This window comes from Anguilla anguilla, chromosome 10 (assembly GCF_013347855.1).
Source record: "Anguilla anguilla isolate fAngAng1 chromosome 10, fAngAng1.pri, whole genome shotgun sequence".
In the NCBI taxonomy this organism is placed as follows: domain Eukaryota; kingdom Metazoa; phylum Chordata; class Actinopteri; order Anguilliformes; family Anguillidae; genus Anguilla; species Anguilla anguilla.
Genome location: NC_049210.1, coordinates 305,204 through 328,245, shown reverse-complemented (window position 1 = coordinate 328,245; position 23,042 = coordinate 305,204). Strand labels below are relative to the sequence as shown.

The 23,042-nt window shown below is 49.1% G+C and overlaps 1 protein-coding gene across 1 annotated transcript in view; it reads left to right on the top strand.

Moving 5' to 3' along the window:
- Window positions 1–21,251, top strand: part of si:dkey-215k6.1 (transmembrane protein 132C) — a 153,934-nt gene extending 132,683 nt beyond the window's left edge. Inside the window, 5 exon segments of the mRNA XM_035380339.1 lie at window positions 8,823–9,028; window positions 13,066–13,339; window positions 15,054–15,245; window positions 17,278–17,678; window positions 17,680–21,251. Coding sequence (XP_035236230.1) covers window positions 8,823–9,028; window positions 13,066–13,339; window positions 15,054–15,245; window positions 17,278–17,678; window positions 17,680–18,445 — 1,839 coding nt within the window. The 3' untranslated portion in view covers window positions 18,446–21,251.
- Window positions 21,252–23,042: the final 1,791 nt, after the last annotated feature.

Genomic DNA, 23,042 nt, shown 5'->3' with positions numbered 1-23,042 from the left:
TAGGGACACAGTGGTAAAATACCTGTGCTGCTAGCTTGTATGTAGAGACACAGTGCTAAAATACCTGTGCTGCTAGCTTATATGTAGAGACACAGTGGTAAAATACCTGTGCTGCTAGCTTGTATGTAGGGACACAGTGGTAAAATACCTGTGCTGCTTGCTTGTATGTAGGGACACAGTGGTAAAATAACCGTGCTGCTTGCTTGTATGTAGGGACACAGTGGTAAAATACCTGTGCTGCTTGCTTGTATGTAGGGACACAGTGGTAAAATACCTGTGCTGCTTGCTTGTATGTAGGGACACAGTGGTAAAATAACCGTGCTGCTTGCTTGTATGTAGGGACACAGTGGTAAAATACCTGTGCTGCTTGCTTGTATGTAGGGACACAGTGGTAAAATAACCGTGCTGCTTGCTTGTTTCACTATAAACTTTATTTCCTCGCCTGTGCGTTCTCTCCGCATTTCCCCCCTGAGGATCGCGGCTCTAATACCCGTGCGATGCCACTCCTGGGTCAGGTCTTTTGTTTCCTTCGGATTCTCATTTATTCATCCGGCTCACAAATTGGGACCTGTGTATATTGGGACCTGTGTATCTGTGTATTTTCCCTATTGAGAGTCAGTTTATGGTGTCCGCACTCTACATACAGACACATTCAGGACACTGCAAGACAAAAGACACATTCAGGGCACACTTGACTTATATCTCTATGCAAATATTTATGCAAATTCCCGTATATCATTTTGCCCAAAGCACAGGTCCCCATCCAGTCCTCCTGCAGCAGAACGGTTTCTTTTACTCAGAAATAGGGTCATTGTTCCTTTCCGTTGACCAGTGTGAAGCTAAAGTAGTTTGGTCACTTAGTTCCTCTGCTGTTTCAAAGTACTGCTCTTCTCAAAATGTTTGATTGACTGAACACTATTTTTAATTTTTAATTTTAATTGCGGTACATTTATAATACTGAAAGCTCATTGCACGTGAGGCAGGTGAGCATCAGCATGCACATGTGATGTGAGAGTTTCCCGCAGAGTGAAGAGATGGACGGCGGTTTATCCTCCACTTAGCGGCTGATGGGCCTGATGGAAGCGTGATGTCAGCGGTTATTCGTCTCCGTAGCGAGGGCCGATCTGAGCGCGTGCGCTGGGGAGCCCTTCAGCCCAGCTGCGTAAATGTGAGGTGACAGGCGATATGATTAGCTGGGAGATTTTCTAAAGAAACGTTATTATGCTAACCAAATAAGAATTATAGGCGGGGATAGGGATTCAGGAGGAGGTGTGTAATGGAATCGGCTAATGACAGCCACATGAATCAGCGGGACCCTCGCGCTATGCTCCTCCCTGAGCTGCCGGGGGGGGGGAGATAACCAGATCAAGGGTTTCCATCATGGGGGAGACCGAGACTGCCATGGGGGGCCCTGCCTGTTTGGGGAGTCTGTGGTGCTTTTGTCCCGTCCTCATCCTCCTCCCCATCCCCATCCTCCTCCCCATCCTCATCCTCTTCCCCATCCTCCTCCCCATCCCCATCCTCATCCCCATCCTCCTCCCCGTCCCCATCCTCATCCCCATCCTCCTCCCCGTCCCCATCCCCATCCCCATCCTCATCCTCCTCCCCGTCCCCATCCTCCTCCCCATCCTCATCCTCTTCCCCATCCTCCTCCCCATCCTCATCCTCTTCCCCATCCTCTTCCCCATCCCCATCTTCATCCCCATCCTCATCCCCATCCCCATCTTCATCCCCATCCCTATTCTCCTCCCTATCCCTATCCTCATCCTGAGCCTCATCCCCATTCCCATCCTCATCTGCAGAGCTGTACCTCTCATCCTCTCAGGGCCAAACTGCCCATGGTGAGAATACAGTGGGGGAATGCAGTGGGAAAATGTGGTGAGAATACAGTGGGGGATGCAGTGGGGGAATGCAGTGAGAATGCAGTGGGGGAATGTGGTGAGAATGCAGTGGGGGATGCGGTGAGAATGCAGTGGGGGAATGTGGTGAGAATGCAGTGGGGGAATGTGGTGAGAATGCAGTGGGGGAATGTGGTGAGAATGCAGTGGGGGAATGTGGTGAGAATGCAGTGGGGGAATGTGGTGAGAATGCAGTGGGGGAATGTGGTGAGAATGCAGTGGGGGGATGCGGCGAGAATGCAGTGGGGGATGCGGTGAGAATGCAGTGGGGGATGCAGTAGGAGAATGTGATGAGAATGCAGTGGGGGATGCAGTGGGAGGATGCGGTGAGAATGCAGTGATAATACAGTGAGAATGCAGTGGGGAATGTGGTGAGAATGCAGTGGGGAATGCGGTGAGAATGCAGTGGGGGATGCGGTGGGGGAATGGGAACCTGCCACACACTCTCCTAACTCATTGTGACAGCAGTGTCACTGGCCAGGAAGCGGCTCTCTGGCCTGCTTTTTGCTTTTTAATGGCCTGTGCTTTTTCTTTCCGACCGCCTCCCGTGCATCCCGGCCTCGTGGGTTTCTCTCCTCCTCCCTCTCTTTCTGTCTGACTTACTGTCTCTCTGCCAGACGTAGAGCGCCGGTCTCTCCACGCAGGGTGTGTGAAATGAGCGTCCATCTTCCGCTTCTGGCAGGTTTTGCATTGTCAGCCGAATAATCAGTGATTTATCAGAGGAGGGGAGAGCGGGACCAGCTCTCCCTGCACTGTGTTAGTGTGCGTGGGGGGGCAGCTCTGCCTGCACTGTGTTAGTGTGCGTGGGGGGGCAGCTCTGCCTGCACTGTGTTAGTGTACTACTACTACTACTACTAACAGCATGAACATTGAGCTGGATTTCCTCTCTGAATGTGTGGATCTGGTTTTTCCTCCACTTTAGCCTATTCCCTGCTAATTGACTTTGTTAGCTCTCTATGAGTTTGCTCTGTGTTGTGGGAGACAGCTGCTTGGTCCTGCTCTCTGTGAGTTTGCTCTGTGTTGTGGGAGACAGCTGCTTGGTCCTGCTCTCTATGAGTTTGCTCTGTGTTGTGGGAGACTGCTGCTTGGTCCTGCTCTCTGTGAGTTTGCTCTGTGTTGTGGGAGACTGCTGCTTGGTCCTGCTCTCTGTGAGTTTGCTCTGTGTTGTGGGAGACTGCTGCTTGGTCCTGCTCTCTGTGAGTTTGCTCTGTGTTGTGGGAGACTGCTGCTTGGTCCTGCTCTCTGTGAGTTTGCTCTGTGTTGTGGGAGACTGCTGCTTGGTCCTGCTCTCTGTGAGTTTGCTCTGTGTTGTGTTGTGGGAGACAGCTGCTTGGTCCTGCTCTCTGTGAGTTTGCTCTGTGTTGTGGAAGACAGCTAGTTGGTCCTGCTGTCTGTGAGTTTGCTCTGTGTTGTGGAAGACAGCTGCTTGGTCCTGCTCTCTGTGAGTTTGCTCTGTGTTGTGGGAGACAGCTGCTTGGTCCTGCTCTCTGTGAGTTTGCTCTGTGTTGTGTTGTGAGAGACTGCTGCTTGGTCCTGCTCTCTGTGAGTTTGCTCTGTGTTGTGGGAGACTGCTGCTTGGTCCTGCTCTCTGTGAGTTTTCTCTGTGTTGTGGGAGACTGCTGCTTGGTCCTGCTCTCTGTGAGTTTTCTCTGTGTTGTGGGAGACTGCTGCTTGGTCCTGCTCTCTGTGAGTTTGCTCTGTGTTGTGTTGTGGGAGACTGCTGCTTGGTCCTGCTCTCTGTGAGTTTGCTCTGTGTTGTGGGAGACTGCTGCTTGGTCCTGCTCTCTGTGAGTTTGCTCTGTGTTGTGTTGTGGGAGACAGCTGCTTGGTCCTGCTCTCTGTTCATGCCAAATGCTGTGATCCACATTTTCCCCCTTTTCTAAAATAGACAGCGAGATTAAATCAATTTTTCAGTGTCTCCAAAGCCAGTGCTCAGCTGTTTGTTTCTGACACAGGGGAATGGACCAGCAGCAGACTGTAAATAAACTTCCAGCCACAAACAGAAAACTCCTGCAGAAAAGACAGCAGATTATTCCACCCCGTGTGTGTACAGCAGAGCGTTGCCTGGATTTGCATCTTCTGCCAGCAATTATGATTATGAGAATACGCCTTCTGAGCAGACAGCAAGCAGAATCTCTCCAGCAACAATATCAGTCTCACCTTTACATTTCTTGCAACTAAAATGAACAGATTTGTAGCATTTAAACCTTTGACCTGCTTAGTTACCTTACTTACATTAATCATTTCTGTTTATTGTAGTCACTGTAGACAGGTGGCATACCTGTAATGATACAGACCAGTGTGTAATGGTACCGACCAGTGTGTAATGGTACAGACCAGTGTGTAATGGTACAGGCCCAGGGTGTAATGGAACAGGCCAGGGTGTACTGGCCATTACACCCTGGTCTGTTCCATTACACCCTGGCCTGTACCCTCCCCTGATGCAGAGGCTGCACTGAGGAAGCATCGTTGCTGAGGACCGCTGGGTGCCGTGGAAACGCTGCCGCTGGGTGCCGTGGAAACGCCCCCGCCCATGGAAGCAGCACCTGCTCTTCCTTTCGGCAGAAATGCTCGGCGGCAGATGCTGCGCCCCGCCTTCCTCCTGACCCCCCGAGAAGCGGCGGATGCGCCGGGGAATGGAGAGAAAGGAGGGGGTGGGGCGGGATGGGGGGTGGGCGGGGGGGCAGGTGGGGGGCAGGCGGGGATACAGGCAGGGGGGCAGGTTGGGGGTGGGTGGAGGTTTTGGCGGGGGGGCAGGAGGAAGGAGAGAAAGGAGGGGGTGGGGCTAGCGGGGGGGCAGGTGGGGGGGCGGGAGGATGGCGACAGTCTGAGCCAGCAGAAAGCGAGCGGGGGGGGGGGGGGGTGCATTTCCCTGCTCCCCCAGCCCTCCGCAGATCGCCCTGGCTGTCTCTTAATTGTGGAAATTGGAGGCACCATAATTAAGTCCTCGATGGGAGATCGGGTTTTCATTGCGTTTCGGATGTTCGTTGATGTTTTGAAAAGAATCGCCTAATCTCATATGAGACTGCAAATTGCTCATAATTGCTCTTTAGAATGATTCATCAAGCTTTTCATTTGGAAAACTTGGCTTGGACACGCTTACACTTGAAGCATGCTTCCTTTGTTTTGGAGTCTGCTCAGAAAAAAATCATGTTTCCGTTCCAACTGTCATCCTGGGTCAGTTTTTTTTAAAACTTTAATCCCAATCTAACCTTCCCTGCTGGCTGCCAGCTGGGATGCTGTTCTCTCAAACTGCAGCTCCCTGAGGAGCACTTCTTCCCCAGGTTTCCTCAGAACCTGGGCATGCTGTGGTGGTTGTTTGCTGAAAACACAAACTGTAGTCGAAGTGTAGATCCTCATGGTCCTTTCTGTGAGCTGATTGGATGCGAGGGGTCACACGCTCACATGGGTCACATGGGTTCTTTAGCACACACACTCTTCTGCTTTCCCGTCGATTCACACATGGTGGCAGTTCTGATAACGCTCACTGAACCTCAGCCTGGCTCTGCCTAGCAGGTTAAATAGCACAGTTACTGTGGAATAATGAGCCTCAGCTTGGCTCTGCCTAGCAGGCTAAATAGCACAGTTACTGTGGAATAATGAGCCTCAGCCTGACTCTCCCTAGCAGGCTAAATAGCACAGTTACTGTGGAATAATCAGCCTCAGCCTGGCTCTGCCTAGCAGGTTAAATAGCACAGTTACTGTGGAATAATGAGGGGTAACTAACTGTAACTAGGAGCCTGCTCTCACGCTTATGTACAGTGCTCCCTGGTTTATTCTGCTAACGGCCTGAAGGCCAGATGCAGCTCAGCAGAGACTCACTCCTGCTTGCCCTTTGATCACTGATAAGAAAACACGATTCAGATGCAGAGCACTGTGTCAGAATAATGACTATGCATATTTTATCAAGGCATCTGCATACACTCACACGCACATACTCAGATGCACACCCACACACACACACACACTCACACAGAAACACACACACACGTGCACACATGCATACACGCACACTCACACGCACATACTCAGATGCACACACACACACACACACACACACACTCTCACACGCACATGCACACACTCACAGACACACACGCACACACTCACACAGACACACACAAACACATGCATACACGCACACACACTCACACAGACACACGCACACACATGCATACACGCACACACAAACAACCACACACACACACACACACACTCACACAGACACATGCACACACATGCATACACGCACACACACACACACACACACACACTCACACTACTGTGTGTTTGGGTCCTTGTTATTGCCCTGTCAGTTTGCCTTAGCTGTGCTCTTTGAACATCATTATCCATTTGGTCCACTTTAGGCTTCAGTTCTGCATTCGTGTGTGAAAAAGGCGCATTTTTACAGAAGCATCGGACACTTCCTTCCCAACCCTCTGAGTGCCACCTTAGCAACAGCATGTCAGTCCTGTCAAAGTGGAAATGCCAAAGCCAAATTTGCTTATTCAGATGAAATGGCAGGAGGATGAATTCTTTTTTTTAAGACCTTCATAAACAGTCCTGGATGCACAGTGCTGATTTCTCCATATAATTGGTTATCCATCCCTGAAACGTTCAATCAATGATAATTAAAAGTGGCTTATTTAATGTGTCGATATGACTCAGGCTGCTGGGTCAATAGGACCTCAGGCAAAGCCTACACTCTACTCTGAGCTCACCAATCAGGTGCAGACCCCAGGCTTAGCTCACCAATGAGGTGCAGACCCCAAGCTTAGCTCACCAATGAGGTGCAGACCCCAAGCGTAGCTCACCAATGAGACGCAGGCCCCAAGCTTAGCTCACCAATGAGACGCAGGCCCTGCGCTCCAGGTTTGGTCTTGGGCAGGGTGGGCCCTGGTAGCTCTTATTGATGTCCTTAACAGGGAGGACTGATTGGCAGGTGGGTCATTGGATGAAAGGGGAGGGTACTCATGTTTTAGCATGTAACGTGTGCATTTACTCTGTACTATTGATCACATCTGGGACCCCTGAGAGATACTGCTGCACAGGGGCTGCACTGCTAGCCCAGGGGCTTCTGGGAGCTGTCCCGCTGTCTTTCTGTCCTACTGTCCTGCTGTCCTTCTGTCCTGCTGTCTTTCTGTCCTTCTGTCCTACTGTCCTGCTGTCTTTCTGTCCTGCTGTCCTGCTGTCCCGCTGTCCTGCTGTCCTGCTGTCTTTCTGTCCCACTGTCTTTCTGTCCTTCTGTCCTACTGTCCTGCTGTCTTTCTGTCTCTGGGGGGCAGAGGGAGTCTGACCTTCGCTGACACAGGGTCCTGTAGAGCCTGTGTATTACACAGCTTCATTGGCGTGTGTGTGTGTGTGTGTGCGTGTGTGTGTATGTTTGTGTGTGTGTGCGTGTGTGTGTCTATGTGTCTGTGTGTGTGTGTGTGTGTGTGTGTTTACGTGCGTGTGTGTGTGTGTGTGGTGACCCTGTATTATGATTCATGTGTAAATGTAATGAGATATCTCTTGGGAGACGATACTGAAATAACTTGGGAGCAATATCACACATAGTGTGCATCGAGCGCTCACAACACAAACGCAGGGCAGGGATCAGGGATCTCGCCCCAGCAAGTTTATCACTTCTGCTGTTACAAAGCAATCAGGCCCTGAGCGCCGGGCGCAGAATGCTCTGGTGGCAGATGGAAGGGGCTTTTATAAGCTGCTCTGCTTTAATGCAGCTGGGCTTTCCATTTGTCTGCTGAAATTGTGCCGCTTTCCTGTCTGCAGAGGAGAGGAGGCAGGAGAGAGAGAGAGAGAGAGAGAGAGAGAGAGAGTGCGTGCTTTTTTTGTTGCTGCATAATTACAGGTGGCACCGGAGCAATCAGACAAGACGAAAACTCCATTTGGAATTACCAAGAGAAGCCACACAACAATTATTACCGTCCCCGTCTCTGTAATAGTGCCTGGGTGTTGTTGACACTGATTACATGAAAACTACCCCCCTGTGTATGCCTGTCATTGAGTGCGATATGGAAATGCTGAACTTTTCCGATTGTATTTACTGTTGCATGCCTTGTACGACATTAATTCACTTTTCCGGTGGCATTAATTTTGTTTGGTGGTGTAACTGAGACCAGGCCCACGGTCGCACCGCGTTCCCACGGCTCTTCATCATGTTTCCTGATTTCGGAGGAGACAGATAATCATGGCTGCCTGTCTGTGCAGCATCCCTGTCTGAGAGCACTGTCACACTGATACTGAATCATCATTATCCACTTCCTGCATGAGAGGCCTCTGTGCATCATGGGATAGCTGAAGGAATCCTGCGGCAGACTGAGAGATTAGCGTAGCAAAGCCGCCGGATCAGAGAGGTGTGAGTTACGCCTTTCCCCAGCTGTTCCCCTAGCAGCCTTCCTAAAATCACCCCACACACACCTCACTGTTTATGAACACACTACCCTCACTGTCTATGAACACACCTACCTCACTGTCTATGAACACACCTCTCACTGTCTATGAACACACCTCACTGTCTATGAACACACCTCACTGTCTATGAACACACTATGCTCACTGTCTATGAACACACCTCTCACTGTCTATGAACACACCTCTCACTGTCTATGAACACACCTCTCACTGTCTATGAACACACCTCACTGTCTATGAACACACTACCCTCACTGTCTATGAACACACTACCCTCACTGTGTGAACACACCTCACTGTCTATGAACACACCTCACTACGGGCTTGATACAAGCTTGATACAGGCTTGATACGGGCTTGATACGGTGATAGATTCTGTCTAGTCTGTAGGTAGTGAGAGCACTAGGCACAAATTAGTGGTGAAAATGGCGAGCATTGTTGGGCTGAATGGCCTGTTGGCTTCGCTTTGCTTCAACCCAGTCCTGAGCAGTACTGTGTGTGCTCCTGCAGGTAGCGCCGAGGTGTGACTCAGTCCTGGTCAATGGGAAGGAGATGCGTGGAAAGCAGTCTCTGCGGGTGAACTTCTCCTACCTGTACCTGCGCACACACCTGGAGATGACGGTGTGGGTGCCCCGCCTCCCTCTGCAGATCGAGGTGTCCGACACGGAGCTGAGCCAGGTGAAGGGCTGGAGGGTGCCCATCCTGTCCAATAAGAGGCAAGTACAGTACGGCCCTCCCCCTGAGCTGTGCCCCTCCCCCTGTGCTGCTGTGCCCCTCCCCCTGAGCTGTGCCCCTCCCCCTGTGCTGCTGTGCCCCTCCCCCTGGGCTGTGCCCCTCCCCCTGTGCTGCTGTGCCCCTCCCCCTGGGCTGTGCCCCTCCCCCTGTGCTGCTGTGCCCCTCCCCCTGAGCTGCTGTGCCACTCCCCCTGTGCTGCTGTGCCCCTCCCCCTGTGCTGCTGTGCCCCTCCCCCTGTGCCGCTGTGCCCCTCCCCCTCTACCGCTGTGCCACTCCCCCTGTGCTGCTGTGCCCCTCCCCCTGTGCTGCTGTGCCCCTCCCCCTATGCTGCTGTGCCACTCCCCCTGTGCTGCTGTGCCCCTCCCCCTGTGCCCCTGCCTGCCTGGGTTGATTTCTTGAAGGTGGGGTTGGGGTTAGGGTTAGGTGTGTAACGTTGCTGAAGGTTAGGGTTAGGGTTAGGGTTAGGTGTGAAACGTTGCTGAAGGTTAGGGTTGGGGTTAGGGTTAGGTGTGTAACGTTGCTGAAGGTTAGGGTTGGGGTTAGGGTTAGGTGTGTAACGTTGCTGAAGGTTAGGGTTGGGGTTAGGGTTAGGTGTGTAACGTTGCTGAAGGTTAGGATTGGGGTTAGGGTTAGGGTTAGGTGTGTAACGTTGCTGAAGGTTAGGGTTGGGGTTAGGGTTAGGTGTGTAAAGTTGCTGAAGGTTAGGGTTGGGGTTAAGGTTAGGTGTGTAACGTTGCTGAAGGTTAGGGTTAGGGTTAGGTGTGTAACGTTGCTGAAGGTTAGGGTTGGGGTTAGGGTTAGGGTTGGGGTTGGGGTTAGGGTTAGGTGTGTAACGTTGCTGAAGGTTAGGGTTGGGGTTAGGGTTAGGTGTGTAACGTTGCTGAAGGTTAGGGTTGGGGTTAGGGTTAGGTGTGTAACGTTGCTGAAGGTTAGGGTTGGGGTTGGGGTTAGGGTTAGGTGTGTAATGTTGCTGAAGGTTAGGGTTGGGGTTAGGGTTAGGTGTGTAACGTTGCTGAAGGTTAGGGTTGGGGTTGGGGTTGGGGTTAGGGTTAGGTGTGTAACGTTGCTGAAGGTTAGGGTTGGGGTTGGGGTTAGGGTTAGGTGTGTAACGTTGCTGAAGTTTAGGGTTGGGGTTAGGGTTGGGGTTAGGTAAGCTACATGCGTAGCTTCATGCAACGTATATAAATGCTGCGTATTGCGTACTATAGAGCACACATATGTACGTTTGCAGGTACATGGTATGTAGATGAGCTGAATGAACTGTTTTACTCATTATGTATTCTCATTTTTTTATGTTCTTTTATTTAATATCTATGTATATACAACATGATTAAAGTGATACTGTGGTCCCATGAGGCACGTAGATTCATCCATTTATCACATTGAGAACTATAAAAATTATCACTTTCTCTAATTATCCAGTTCACATGTAAAGTTAGCATGATATAAGCAGGTGATAGAACAAGCATCAAAAACATCTAGCCTGAAGTGTCACTTTTATGAATACTTACAAACCTAATTAATGACAGTGTGAATTATGTGATCACACATATACAGACACACACAATAAAAATGCAATATCATGTCAGCTTGTTTAAAATGAGTTTTTGTACCATATTTACATTGAGAAATGTATTGGAAATGACAGCCTCTTCTCAATTCAACATCCCAATCTGTGTCCATAGCAGTGTCTGTAGCACTGTCTGTAGTGCTGTCTGTAACTATGTGTGTAGTGGTGATATTACTTTTGAAGGCAGTTCTGTCAGTGGTGGAACTGAGCTTGTGGGTGGGTGGGTGGGGGGCTGAGGGGGGGGGGGGGGGGGTCTGCAGAGTCTTTGGGGAATGTGCTGAGATTCTGTCTGTAATCACACTTGTGTTTGGGGGGGGGGGGGGGGGGTGCCGGATGTGTGCTTTTTATGTCTTATCCAGTAAAAAAACTGCCAGGCACAGATTGTATTGCAGGCAAGGTACACTTCCACCAGATGCCACATGTACAACATTAAGGAAAGAGCTCTTATGATAATAAAGGTGGTGTAGTGTTTTTATGATAATAAGGGTGGTGTAGTGTTGACAGAGAAGAGAGCAGTCTAATTATGGAAGCAGCTCTTACTTTACCTCTGAAAAGTTTGGAACTGTACCTGACAGAAATTCAGCTTTCTGGTTTAAAAAATGCAATAAATGCACATTTTTTCAAGGAAAACTTAAAAAAAATTTTTTTTCCAAATGACCTCAAACATATTCTTTTGCATTTGTATTATTTTATTGATGATATTTACCTTCTTTTTCATCAATTTAAAATGGGTTTTCTGAAGTTTTCAAAGGTATCTATAGCCGCGTTTCCACCAAAATTACCCGGAACTTTCAGTCCCAGGAACTACTTTACCAGGAACTAAAAGGTTCCTTCAGCCAATGGTTGTCTGCGTTTCCACCGGGGTCTAAAGTACCGCGAAGATTAGGCAAATTAGCCCACTGACGTTGTCGTCGGTCCATCTGTCATATGATTTCTTCTGTAACCCCATAACTACCACCGAAGTAGCCTACATTATTTTCTAATAACCGGGACAGCCCGGAGGGGTTTATTCCACTTATATACAACGGGTTACCAACAATGACTATATATGGTTACTTTTGTATTTATTGATTTTCATATATCGTCTCAAACACATTTATTAACAGCAGAAAACATACACACGTTGTAAACAATTAGCTGTTTTATTACTTTCTCGTCGTCAATTCCATATAGGCTAATCGCAAAATGACAAGAATAGAACGAAAACTCGGACTTGCGTGAAAATGTAAATTAGTAGTGGTACAGCCACCGTTTGCTTTCCTTCGAAGTTACTGCTAGCCGAGCAGCGAAGTGTGCCCTCCAGATGCGAACCATGCACCATAAATGAGTCCATAGTCTTCCTGGTCTTTTCGTGGAATTGAAAAATGGCAGTAAAATTACGGCAGTCTGAAAAAGTTAAAGGGAAGATTACTAGAATTAACCTGTTATTTTACCCGGATAAAAAGTGCGGAAGGTGATTTCCAGTTTGCTTGTATTGTATCACCAATGTTAATTATGCAGAACTACCGCATACCTCACATAACTGTATCAAACGTTTCGAGTCAATTACAACGGGCTAACAAAGAAAATCCGGAAGAAAATATTCAGCAACCGAATTAATCCGTTTGAATGTTTTGGTAGCCTACGTAATATGCTGTCCCAGCACGAATGCTTAGCATTTTATAAACGAATACTAATGCAAGAAAAGAACAGAAGAGCACACGTTATAATTCCAAGACGTTGACAGGCTATAACCAAAAGTAGGCTACTGCGCCGCATAACATACAAGTTTGATTTGAAGTTATGAAAATAAATTGGTTTGCCGCTGCATATTTTCAAACATGGCGGGTAATGGCGGAAAATAAATACAACACAAATGCTACGAGTACTCGACCAATCAGAAATGTTCAGCGCTGCAAGCTCCACCCAAAAGGTTCCTGTACTTTCGGAAAGTACTACCCCCCCCGAGCAGGAACGTTTTGGGGGGTAAAACAAAGCCCCCAGAACTAAATTTAGACCCTAGTTCCTGCGGTGGAAACGCACTGAGTTCCTCAAAAGGTTCCTAGTTCCGGGGTATAGTTCCTGCGGTGGAAACGCGGCTTATATCTTCATTTAGGGTTAAGGGCCCAAACTAGGGTTAGGTTTAGGGTTAGGGTTATGAAAACGGTAAGTCTGACGGTAAAGGCGAGTTCACGGCTGTGTTCAGCAGCTTGAAGAACGGTTAGTACACAGGTTTGTTAATGATTTTGAATGAGCCACACATTTTCTATAGTAACATGTGTACCTATGGCCATTAAAGCTGTCTTGAGTCTCCTCCTTCACTGTGTGGAGGGAGAGGAGGACTGTGTGTCTTTGTGGAGGGGGGGGTCTGCGGTGGGGGACCGGGGGGGGGGGGCGGGGGCTGCGGTGGCCGAGCGGGGGGACCCGCCCACTCTGCGCTCATGACGAGGTTCTCCTCCTGTACGGCAGGCCCACGCGGGACAGCGAGGATGACGATGATGAAGAGCGGAAAGGTAAAGGCTGCACTCTGCAGTACCAGTATGCTCTGGTGCGCGTTCTGACCCACTTCGTGGCCGAGCCGGCGGACCCGGGCGGAGAGCTGGTCTACATGCTGGGGGCGGACTGGCAGGCTGACATCACCGACCTGGTCCTGGACTTCTTCAAGGTGGAGGACCCACGCATCGCCCGACTGCTGGACGGCCGAGTGCTGATGGGCAGGGACCTGGGCATCACCACCATACAGGTGAGTTTAAAACTCCTCCCCTCCTGGGAAACTCCGCCCACCACCATACAGGTGAGTTTAAAACTCCTCCCCTCCTGGGAAACTCCGCCCACCACCATACAGGTGCGTTTAAAACTCCTCCCCTCCTGGGAAACTCCACCCACCACCATACAGGTGAGTTTAAAACTCCTCCCCTCCTGGGAAACTCCACCCACCACCATACAGGGGCACACTTTACAGGGCCTGACATTAGTGCACACTTTACAGAGGCTGACATTAGTGCACACTTTACAGGGCCTGACATTAGTGCACACTTTACAGGGCCTGACATTAGTGCACACTTTACAGGGCCTGACATTAGTGCACACTTTACAGGGCCTGACATTAGTGCATACTTTACAGGGCCTGACATTAGTGCACACTTTACAGGGCCTGACATTAGTGCACACTTTACAGGGCCTGACATTAGTGCACACTTTACAGGGCCTGACATTAGTGCACACTTTACAGCACGGTATGCAGTCATAAAGGGAAACACAGGCATGGATCATCTCTATCTTGATTGGACAGTTATTTTCAGGAAGAGTTTGGCTATAATGGCCAGGGGCTGATTCAGACTCCACTGATGCCGTTGGACACAGCCAGTTTACCTGAAAGCAAGGCGAACGTCAGCTCGGTGGGATGCTAACGGGCGCACAGTTTGTTCTTTTGTAAATGTGTTCCGGATGTGGGGCGATTACCTGCCTGTCGGCATGGTGACAGGCGCTGTCCTGTGCGCTAACGAGCTCAGCGCGCGAGCGAAGGTGCGCGGGCAGGCGGAGACACGTCCGGCCGCGTCTGACGGACATTATTTGCGTTCCTGCGATGTGCTTATGTCGCTGCTCGGTAATTAAATTGCGCGTCTGGTTGAAAGAGCCGTGGGATGCCTGGGACCCACGGGGGCTGCTGTGGCAGTTTAATTGAAATTCGAGGAGGGATTTACAGTTCTGTCCCGTGACACCACCGCTGCACTGATTCTCATTCTCATTTGACGTTTCAATTTCTCCCTCTCTGCTGGGAAGTCCCTCTGTGTCACTCAACATGTGGCTGAGCAGTGCATCTTGGGAGTGCTTTTCCACAAGGCCATGTTCACTCAGGGTTTCCTCTGTGTGGCTTACCTAAGCTCTGTTTACCTGTGTGGCCGGGTGCTGATTGGATAAGACATGAGACACACACCTGCCAGGAGATACACAGGGACGAAAGAGTCACACACACACGAACACACACACACATGCACACACACGTGTGCTTGAGGCTCAGTAAAGGGGTAGTGGATGTGAGAGTGGATGTGTTTGAGGCTCACTAAAGGGGCAGTAGATGTGTTTGAGGCTCAGTAAAGGGGTAGTAGATGTGAAAGTGGATGTGTTTGAGGCTCAGTAAAGGGGTAGTGGATGTGAGAGTGGATGTGTTTGAGGCTCAGTAAAGGGGTAGTAGATGTGAGAGTGGATGTGTTTGAGGCTCAGTAAAGGGGTAGTAGATGTGAGAGTGGATGTGTTTGAGGCTCAGTAAAGGGGTAGTAGATGTGAGAGTGGATGTGTTTGAGGCTCAGTAAAGAGGTAGTGGATGTGAGAGTGGATGTGTTTGGGGTTCAGTAAAGGGGTAGTAGATGTGAGAGTGGATGTGTTTGAGGTTCAGTAAAGGGGTCGTGGATGTGATAGTCGCTGATGAACTGAAGATGGATACTGGCTCTCCTCAGGTGCTGTCGCCTCTCTCGGACTCTATCCTGGCAGAGAAGACGGTGACGGTGTTGGATGACAAGGTGACCATCACAGATCTGGGGGTGCAGCTGGTGGCAGGGCTTAGCCTCTCCCTACAGGCCAGCCCCAGCAACAGCTGGGCTATCGTTGCCACGGCAACAGCACAAGACCTGCTGCATTCCCCAAAACAGGTGAGAGAGCACCCGGGGTGTGGGGCGTGTCTGTAGTACTCTATACATGGGGAGTTTGAAAGGAGTTTGAAATGCTGAATACGAAAGAGGAATAGAATGAGTGTGGCCAAACTGAGGCAATCCTGGTGTCATCTGCAGTGTGTTAAATTCACACTGAACCCTGGGGACATTTATAGTTGCTCAGGGAGCATCATGTTGGAATCTGAAAATGTTTTTATTATTTAAATAAACTTTTACATGAGCATTTATCAAGTTTAAAAAAAGAAAAAATAAACTTTGGCGTATGCAAGGTCTCCCCTTTGGGTTAGGGCAGAACATAGACATTCATAATTTGAATGTTCATACGTAAAGTTTTTTTTTTGGGGTTGTATTACTGATTAGCTTTAGGTAAGAGGGGTTGCTGGTGTATCTGTGGCCATTTTGAATTTCCAGGGTGTAACTCTCAGAGCTGACCTCAGAGTTGTGTAACTCTCAGCTCTGACCTCAGAGGTGTGTAACTCTCAGAGCTGACCTCAGAGGTGTGTAACTCTCAGAGCTGACCTCATAGGTGTGTAACTCTCAGAGCTGACCTCAGAGGTGTGTAACTCTCAGAGCTGACCTCATAGGTGTGTAACTCTCAGAGCTGACCTCAGAGGTGTGTAACTCTCAGAGCTGACCTCAGAGGTGTGTAACTCTCAGAGCTGACCTCAGAGGTGTGTAACTCTCAGAGCTGACCTCAGAGGTGTGTAACTCTCAGAGCTGACCTCAGAGGTGTGTAACTCTCAGAGCTGACCTCAGAGGTGTGTAACTCTCAGAGCTGACCTCAGAGGTGTGTAACTCTCAGCTCTGACCTCAGAGGTGTGTAACTCTCAGAGCTGACCTCATAGGTGTGTAACTCTCAGAGCTGACAGAAAGGGCAGCTTAGCCAGCTCCACACAGAGGGAGGCCTGGGCTTAAAGGCTTCAGCAGAGACACTTCACAGTGTCAATGTGAATCAAACTGGAAACAGGATTGGCTGTCCTGGTATTCCATATATTAATGACGTTTCAGAATCAAAAAATGGCAATTGTTTTGAATATCTGACCAATTAATGAGATTTATTCTAGTTTTGTTTATAAATTAAAAGTGACGTAATAAAATATATAATACATATGCCTAGATATGTACATTTTCATTCAGATCAAATCTTAATATAGTTTTCTGAAGAATGAATGTGTTTTATCATTTCAAAGGTTTGGATCTGAAAGCAGGGTTGCTAGGGAACCACACATCACAACTGAATGGCTTTTTATTGCATATGGTTCATACAGATGGGTTATTTTCTCTATGAGAATGTTTTCATGTTGTTGCGCACATTTTTAAAACTCTTGCACTAGTTAATATTAGCAGCAGTAGTAGAATTTCACATTATTTAGACAAAACATGCATTTCTCTAGTTCATTTGTTTTCTGTTTTTGATTTGTTTTATTGTTTATTCTTTCATTTATGTAGAAGGATGGAAGTTATGTCCAATACACAGGTTTAATATGCAGGTTTAATTGCATTTTTCAAAGGGTTTAGCTGTAAGAGTATAACCTGAATATTATTTTCCTCTTAGCATGAGAAATTAAGTATTTAAGGGAAGTATTTATGTTAACAAGACATATTACAGCTCCCCCATGGTATTGTATCAGTATCAAATATAAAATTAAGGAAAGTTGGCCTGATGGAAACTTTTTATTTCTTTTTTTTTTTTTATTTCCTGCGAACATCAAGCTGCATGTGCCACAACACGGAGGCATGTGAATTCACATGAACATGCAAAAGCATATTGTGCAGAATACTCAGGCAGAGCTGAGGCGTATTGTGCAGAATACTCAGGCAGAGCTGAGGCGTATTGCGCAGAATACTCAGACAGAACTGAGGCTTATTGTGCAGAATACTCAGGCAGAGCTGAGGCGTATTGTGCAGAATACTCAGGCAGAGCTGAGGCGTATTGCGCAGAATACTCAGACAGTGCTGAGTGCTCTTTTGGTGGAGTGACGTCATGTTGTGTGTTTTGGTTTTTCTGCAGGATGCCATCATCAGTGTCTGGATCCAGTTCAGCGATGGCTCCGTTACCCCCCTGAATATTTATGACCCCAAAGACTTCAGCCTGACCGCCACCTCGCTGGACCAAAGCATCGTCTCCGTGTATCAGGAGCACCCGCTGAAGTGGCCAGTGGTGGTGGCGGAGGGGGAGGGGCAGGGGCCCTTAGTCCGGGTGGAGATGGTGATCTCTGAGGCCTGCCAGAAGTCCAAGAGGAAGAGCGTCCTGGCGTGGGGCACCGGGAGTGTGCGGGTGAAGTTTGGGCAGAACGACGTGGAGCAGCGGGGCTCGGGGCAGGAGGACGGGGAGGGGGGGGGCGCTCTGGATAACAGCACCAGCGAGCGGCGGCTGAAGGGGCCGGAGCAGGACGGCGAGCAGGGGGGGGGGCTGGAAGTACAACAGCGCTGCGTCCGACCGCGAGGAGGGGGCCATGAGGAAGGTCAGCACCACCACCAAAACCACCATCACCAGCCGGGCCAAGCCGGGTGCTGGGGGTCCCAACGCCCCCCCGGGCTTCACCAGCTTCCCCGCCCAGGTGGAGCTCCCTGGGGGGGCCGAGAGCGACCTTTCCCAGGCCGCGCGTGGGCTGTCTGACCTGGAGATCGGCATGTACGCCCTGCTGGGGGTCTTCTGCCTGGCCATCCTCGTCTTCCTCATCAACTGCATCACCTTCGCCTTCCGGTACCGCCACAAGCAGCTGCCGGCGCTGGAGCAGGGCAACCTGAACCACGCCCACGACTGGGTGTGGCTGGGCAACGAGGCGGAGCTCCTGGAGCACCACACCGAGGCCCCGCCCCACGGGGATGAGTGCACCACCATCATTGACCGCGGCGAGGCTTACGAGGAGAGCAAATACCTGCTGAACGGGGGCACCCAGAAGAGCAGTCAGGGCTCCATGCACTGCTCCCCCGACCCGGGACCCTGCAATGGCCAGGACCCCAAAACCACACCCCTCAACAACTCCCCCAGCGCCAAGCGCAAGCGCGTCAAGTTCACCTCCTTCGCCACCATCCTGCCCGACGAAGGTGGCCCCTACACCAACTCCATCCTCATCGGCAACGAGGACGACATCAAGTGGGTCTGTCAGGACATGGACCTGAGCCAATCAGCTGAAATCAGAACCTACATGGAGAGGCTACAGGACAATCTGTGAGAGGAGGGGACAGGACACAGGATTTTAACTCACCTATAATGCCTTTGGACCTGCTAGGAAGAGGTGGATGCTGGGGTGGGGAACAGGAGGATGCTGGGAGATGGGTTGGGGAACAGGAGGATGCTGGGAGGTGGAGTGGGGAACAGGAGGATGCTGGGAGATGGGGTGGGGAACAGGAGGATGCTGGGAGGTGGAGTGGGGAACAGGAGGATGCTGGGAGATGGGTTGGGGAACAGGAGGATATTGGGAGGTGGAGTGGGGGACAGGAGCATGCTGGGAGGTGGAGTGGAGAACAGGAGGATGCTGGGAGATGGGGTGGGGAACAGGAGGATGCTGGGAGGTGGAGTGGTGAACAGGCGGATGCTGGGAGGTGGAGTGGGGGACAGGAGCATGCTGGGAGGTGGAGTGAAGAACAGGAGGATGCTGGGAGGTGGAATGGAGAACAGGAGGATGCTGGGAGTGGGAGTGGGGAACAGGAGCATGCTGAGAGGTGGAGTGGGGAACAGGAGGATGCTGGGAGAGAGGATAAGAGAGAGGGAAGGGTTAGGGTTAGGGTTAAATCCCAGGGTGCAAATAAAACTGTTCTGCATTGGACATCTTTCCAGGAGAAGAGAGAGTAATAAAGGAATTAAAACAGAAAGACATTATAGCTAAAGAGGGATTAAGCAAACTTCAGTGGAGAGCGGCTCAGAATAAAGGCTGGAAATGGGTGACAGGCAGGAGGCAGCGTTTTGCTCAACCTTTGAGTTCTGCTTTTGTTTAATATGTTTTATTTCTTCTCTCACGCCCTCAGAGAGAGCAGGGAGAGTGTGTGGGAGTGTATGTGCTTTCAGCAGCCCTGCTGTAGTCCGGGGCTAAATACCCATTTAATGTACAGAGAAACACAGTGTCACACGTCACTCACAGCTCTCAGTCCTGGGCACTGCTTCTGCTGCTCCCCGGGGATTGGTCCCTCTCTTTTCTGATGATGAGATTTCTCCTTACCCCCCCCCCCCCCCCCCCCCCTCCACATAGATGTTTTGTAACTCCCTACATACATGCACAACCAATAGTGGAATCTGTCCATAGCAAAGGTCAAAGGTCAGCTTTACTCAAGTTCATTGTCTTTGGGTGACAGTAGATCAGCTGGAGTAGCGATGGTGTCAGCAGTGGGATCTTCTCCAGTGGGAACTGAAAATGGGACGAGATGAAATCGGGGGGGGAGGGGGGTAGGCGTGTGCGAAGGAGAGACCCGTCTGTGTCCCGGCTGCTTCCCCTCATTGTTACATATACAGTAAAGCCCTCGTTTTTGGGAGGGGCTGTGTTCACTGGGATATCTGCTCCCCAGTGCCCAGCAACGGGGGCAGAGCTGGGACAGGAGACTGCAGAACTCACCATGCTCTGGGTTAGCCCGCCCAGCCTGGCCAAAGACACTGGAGCAATACGCACAGGCTGGCTCTGCCCTCCAGAACAAAAATGGAAACGACCTCTGACCTGCGACCATGGGACCTGATGGTGTGACAATGTGACCTCACAGTGTGACCATGTGACTTGATGGTTTGACGATGTGACCTACTGGTGTGACCATATGGTTCTCGGAGGGATAAAATAGGATTCATATTTCCTGAGCTCCCTCCATTTTCTGTGAACACAATTTTCAAAGACAATGTACAAATGGTCAACTACACGGTCGACTACTCATGTCTGTCATTACCGTGCGAATGTGTTTCTTCTCCTGTTGTGAAGATGTACATTTTTCTATCCTCTATTAAGTCTCTGAGCCTCATGCTTTTTATCGTGTTCTTTGGGTTTTTTTCCTTTATTTGGTAGAACATGCTGTTCACAACCAAGGATATCCCCTCCTCTAAGCTCAGGTGAACACATACAGTAAATACGTCCAGTTTGCATTATAGATTGTAAGAATGTAATATTTATTTATAAATATAATACAAAAATGTTGTAAATAAAAAGGCTTCAATCTGCTTGTTAATAAAGCAAGTCACTGCTAATAGTGTCCATTTTGTACATATGCTGATCCAGTGAAGTCATGAGATAAAGTATCTCCTGACTGCCCTGTCCATCTACCATGTCACAGTAAATGTTGACCTGTTGTACAACTTGTGTCCTAAGTCATAATATATTTTTAGAAAATAGCCAGTAGTTATTGATTTTTATGATATTGTCTCTGATTTTAGATTCAGGTCCTAACCAATTTTAAAATGCTGACACTAGAACTCACTGGTGAAGCTCATATGTTCTCCATGGCATGTTTGATATAGTTTGATTTGAATATTTTTAAAGAGCATATTTAAAAAATGAGTCTGATTTTTTAAAACACAGTGCATCAGAATATGATGCAAACGCACATGGTGTGGTCACGCCAGTCTTATCTCCTGTGATATCACAATTCCAATGACCACCCCAGCATAACCTCCTGTGACAGCACTATTCTGATGATGATGTGAACACTATCTTCTATGACATCACTATTTTTTATTATGATATGTTCATTTTCTCCTGTGCTGGGTCCAGTATTAGCCCAGGCTCAGAGTTTAAAGGTATGTAATGTGTTACCTGAACAGCCATAGGAAGGAAGCAGAGCTTCAGGGGGAGTGAGTTCTTACTGTCTGGGGGAATGCAATATGAGCCTTTTAAAAGGGGTTCGATGCACTTTCTGTGCTTCAAACCTTTCTGTTTTAATTAACTCCTGGATGTCTTTATTTTATGACATACTTTTTTATAATGTCATTTTGTGTTTGAAATGTAAGGGTGTGTGGACCTGGAGAACTTGACGTGTGTGTATATAAATGCAGAAATGTCCCCTAAATGCTGGTCCTTGTCATTTCCAGTGTCCTGCATTGCTGCTCAGTTGTGTGTTTCCCCTCTGAAATGGGGGCGCACGCTCAGCGTGTCGGCGGCTGCTTCATGACAGGTGTCAGAGAAGCCTTGGTGTTCCCCTTAAAAGCACATTTCAGTGGGCTGTAGGGAAGGGCTGCATGCTGTCAACACCCCTGTGGGCCCCGCCCATCAGCCACACAAGTACACTGGGAATGCTTTTAATGAGAACTCTTCTCACCAATGTATCGTCAACCCACACCAAGATTCACTGCCCAGGTCTGCTGCTATGGCTCTCAACATGGCTCCTCAACATCTAAACCCAGACCTGGAAACGTAGCAGACTCCTGGCAGGGAGCTGTACTTTGGCAGTAATTCAGTCTACTGACAAAGAGAAAAAAACTGTGTTTAAGAACCTTGAAAAGTGACAAATTTAAAAATATTCACACAAAAGGATAATTTGGACTAACAATACGTTATGAAAGCAGTGATTGAAATATAAAGTATGAGAAAGTGGAGGTATATTCTTTTGAAGTAGTGGTTATTTTTATTTTGGGAGTGCATGGGCTTGTTTTATCGAGCAGAGTGAGCAGAACTGGGGCTGGTGTTAAACATGCATTTCTGCACTGGTGCTGAAACAGTAATGGCTGCATTAGTGCTCCTTTGGAGAGCAGCATTTCCACGTCTCCATTAAGCTAAATGTGCACGCCATGCAGTGCTTCTGCCTGGTAGATGAAAACATTTGGCTTTAGAGGGCTATCAAGGCAAACAATGCTCTTTACAGAATGAGACGACTGCCTTTTATAGGAAGAAATGGGTAATGTTGTTTGTAGATGAACATTTTTAATCAGACAGCAGGCATGTCAGTGGCACGATGGTATATTGAAGCCAAAGTCATAAAGTCATTTTTATGTCATCCAGCAGGAAATGGCTTCATAGAAAGGCTAATTCAAGCAGAAAATACTTTGTTTCTTATCGTCGCCTCGCTGTTCTTTTCCAGTGAAGGAAGGCGACGCTCCTGCTTGCCGTAAACTGCCTCCTTTTCCCTTTTAAACAAATTCCATTCCAATTTAGTGGCTTCCATTAACATGCGTTTCCTTGCCATGTTGATTTGCCGCGGTTATCAAATACATATTTCCAACGAAGTGAGACATGCAACCTTTCATTTTCAAACCATCGCCTTCCAAATTCGACATGGTACATTAACAAGAGAAATGACTGCCCTGACGAAGCTGGGAGCCGGGCTGTATCTTCAAATGGCATTTTGCTTTCATTTAGCTTTCATTACTACGCGCTGCCTTGGTTAGTGATGCAGGCTGCTGGCCGCAGACAGATGCCAGGTGACTGGTGTGCCTTTTCAAAGTCAAACGGCAGACAGCCAAAGCTTGAAATTAATGGTTAACCTATGGACCAGTGCGCCTGTGTCCCCGTTCCCTGGGAGCGCATGCCATTTCTCAAAGCGCTAAAAGAATAACTTACCAGGCGCTGTTGTTTCCGGAATGTAAAAGCAACATTTATCACGGAGCGGCAAGGCAGCGTTCATCCCAGCCAGCGCGGGTGTGAGCGCCATGGAGCTGGAAGCAGACCCAAATAACTTTAATTCCAGAGCCGGCGCCCCCTGCAGCTCTCCCGTGTAAGGCATCTCTAAATGAATGCGCTCATTGTAAATCCGGACCGTTATCCCCAGCACTAGCAGCCGAAAGAGAGGAGTCTGGGTGTGTTTTTGGACTTCGCCATCAGTGCTAGTGCTATAGAGACAGGCTTTCCTGGTGAAGGCTATAAT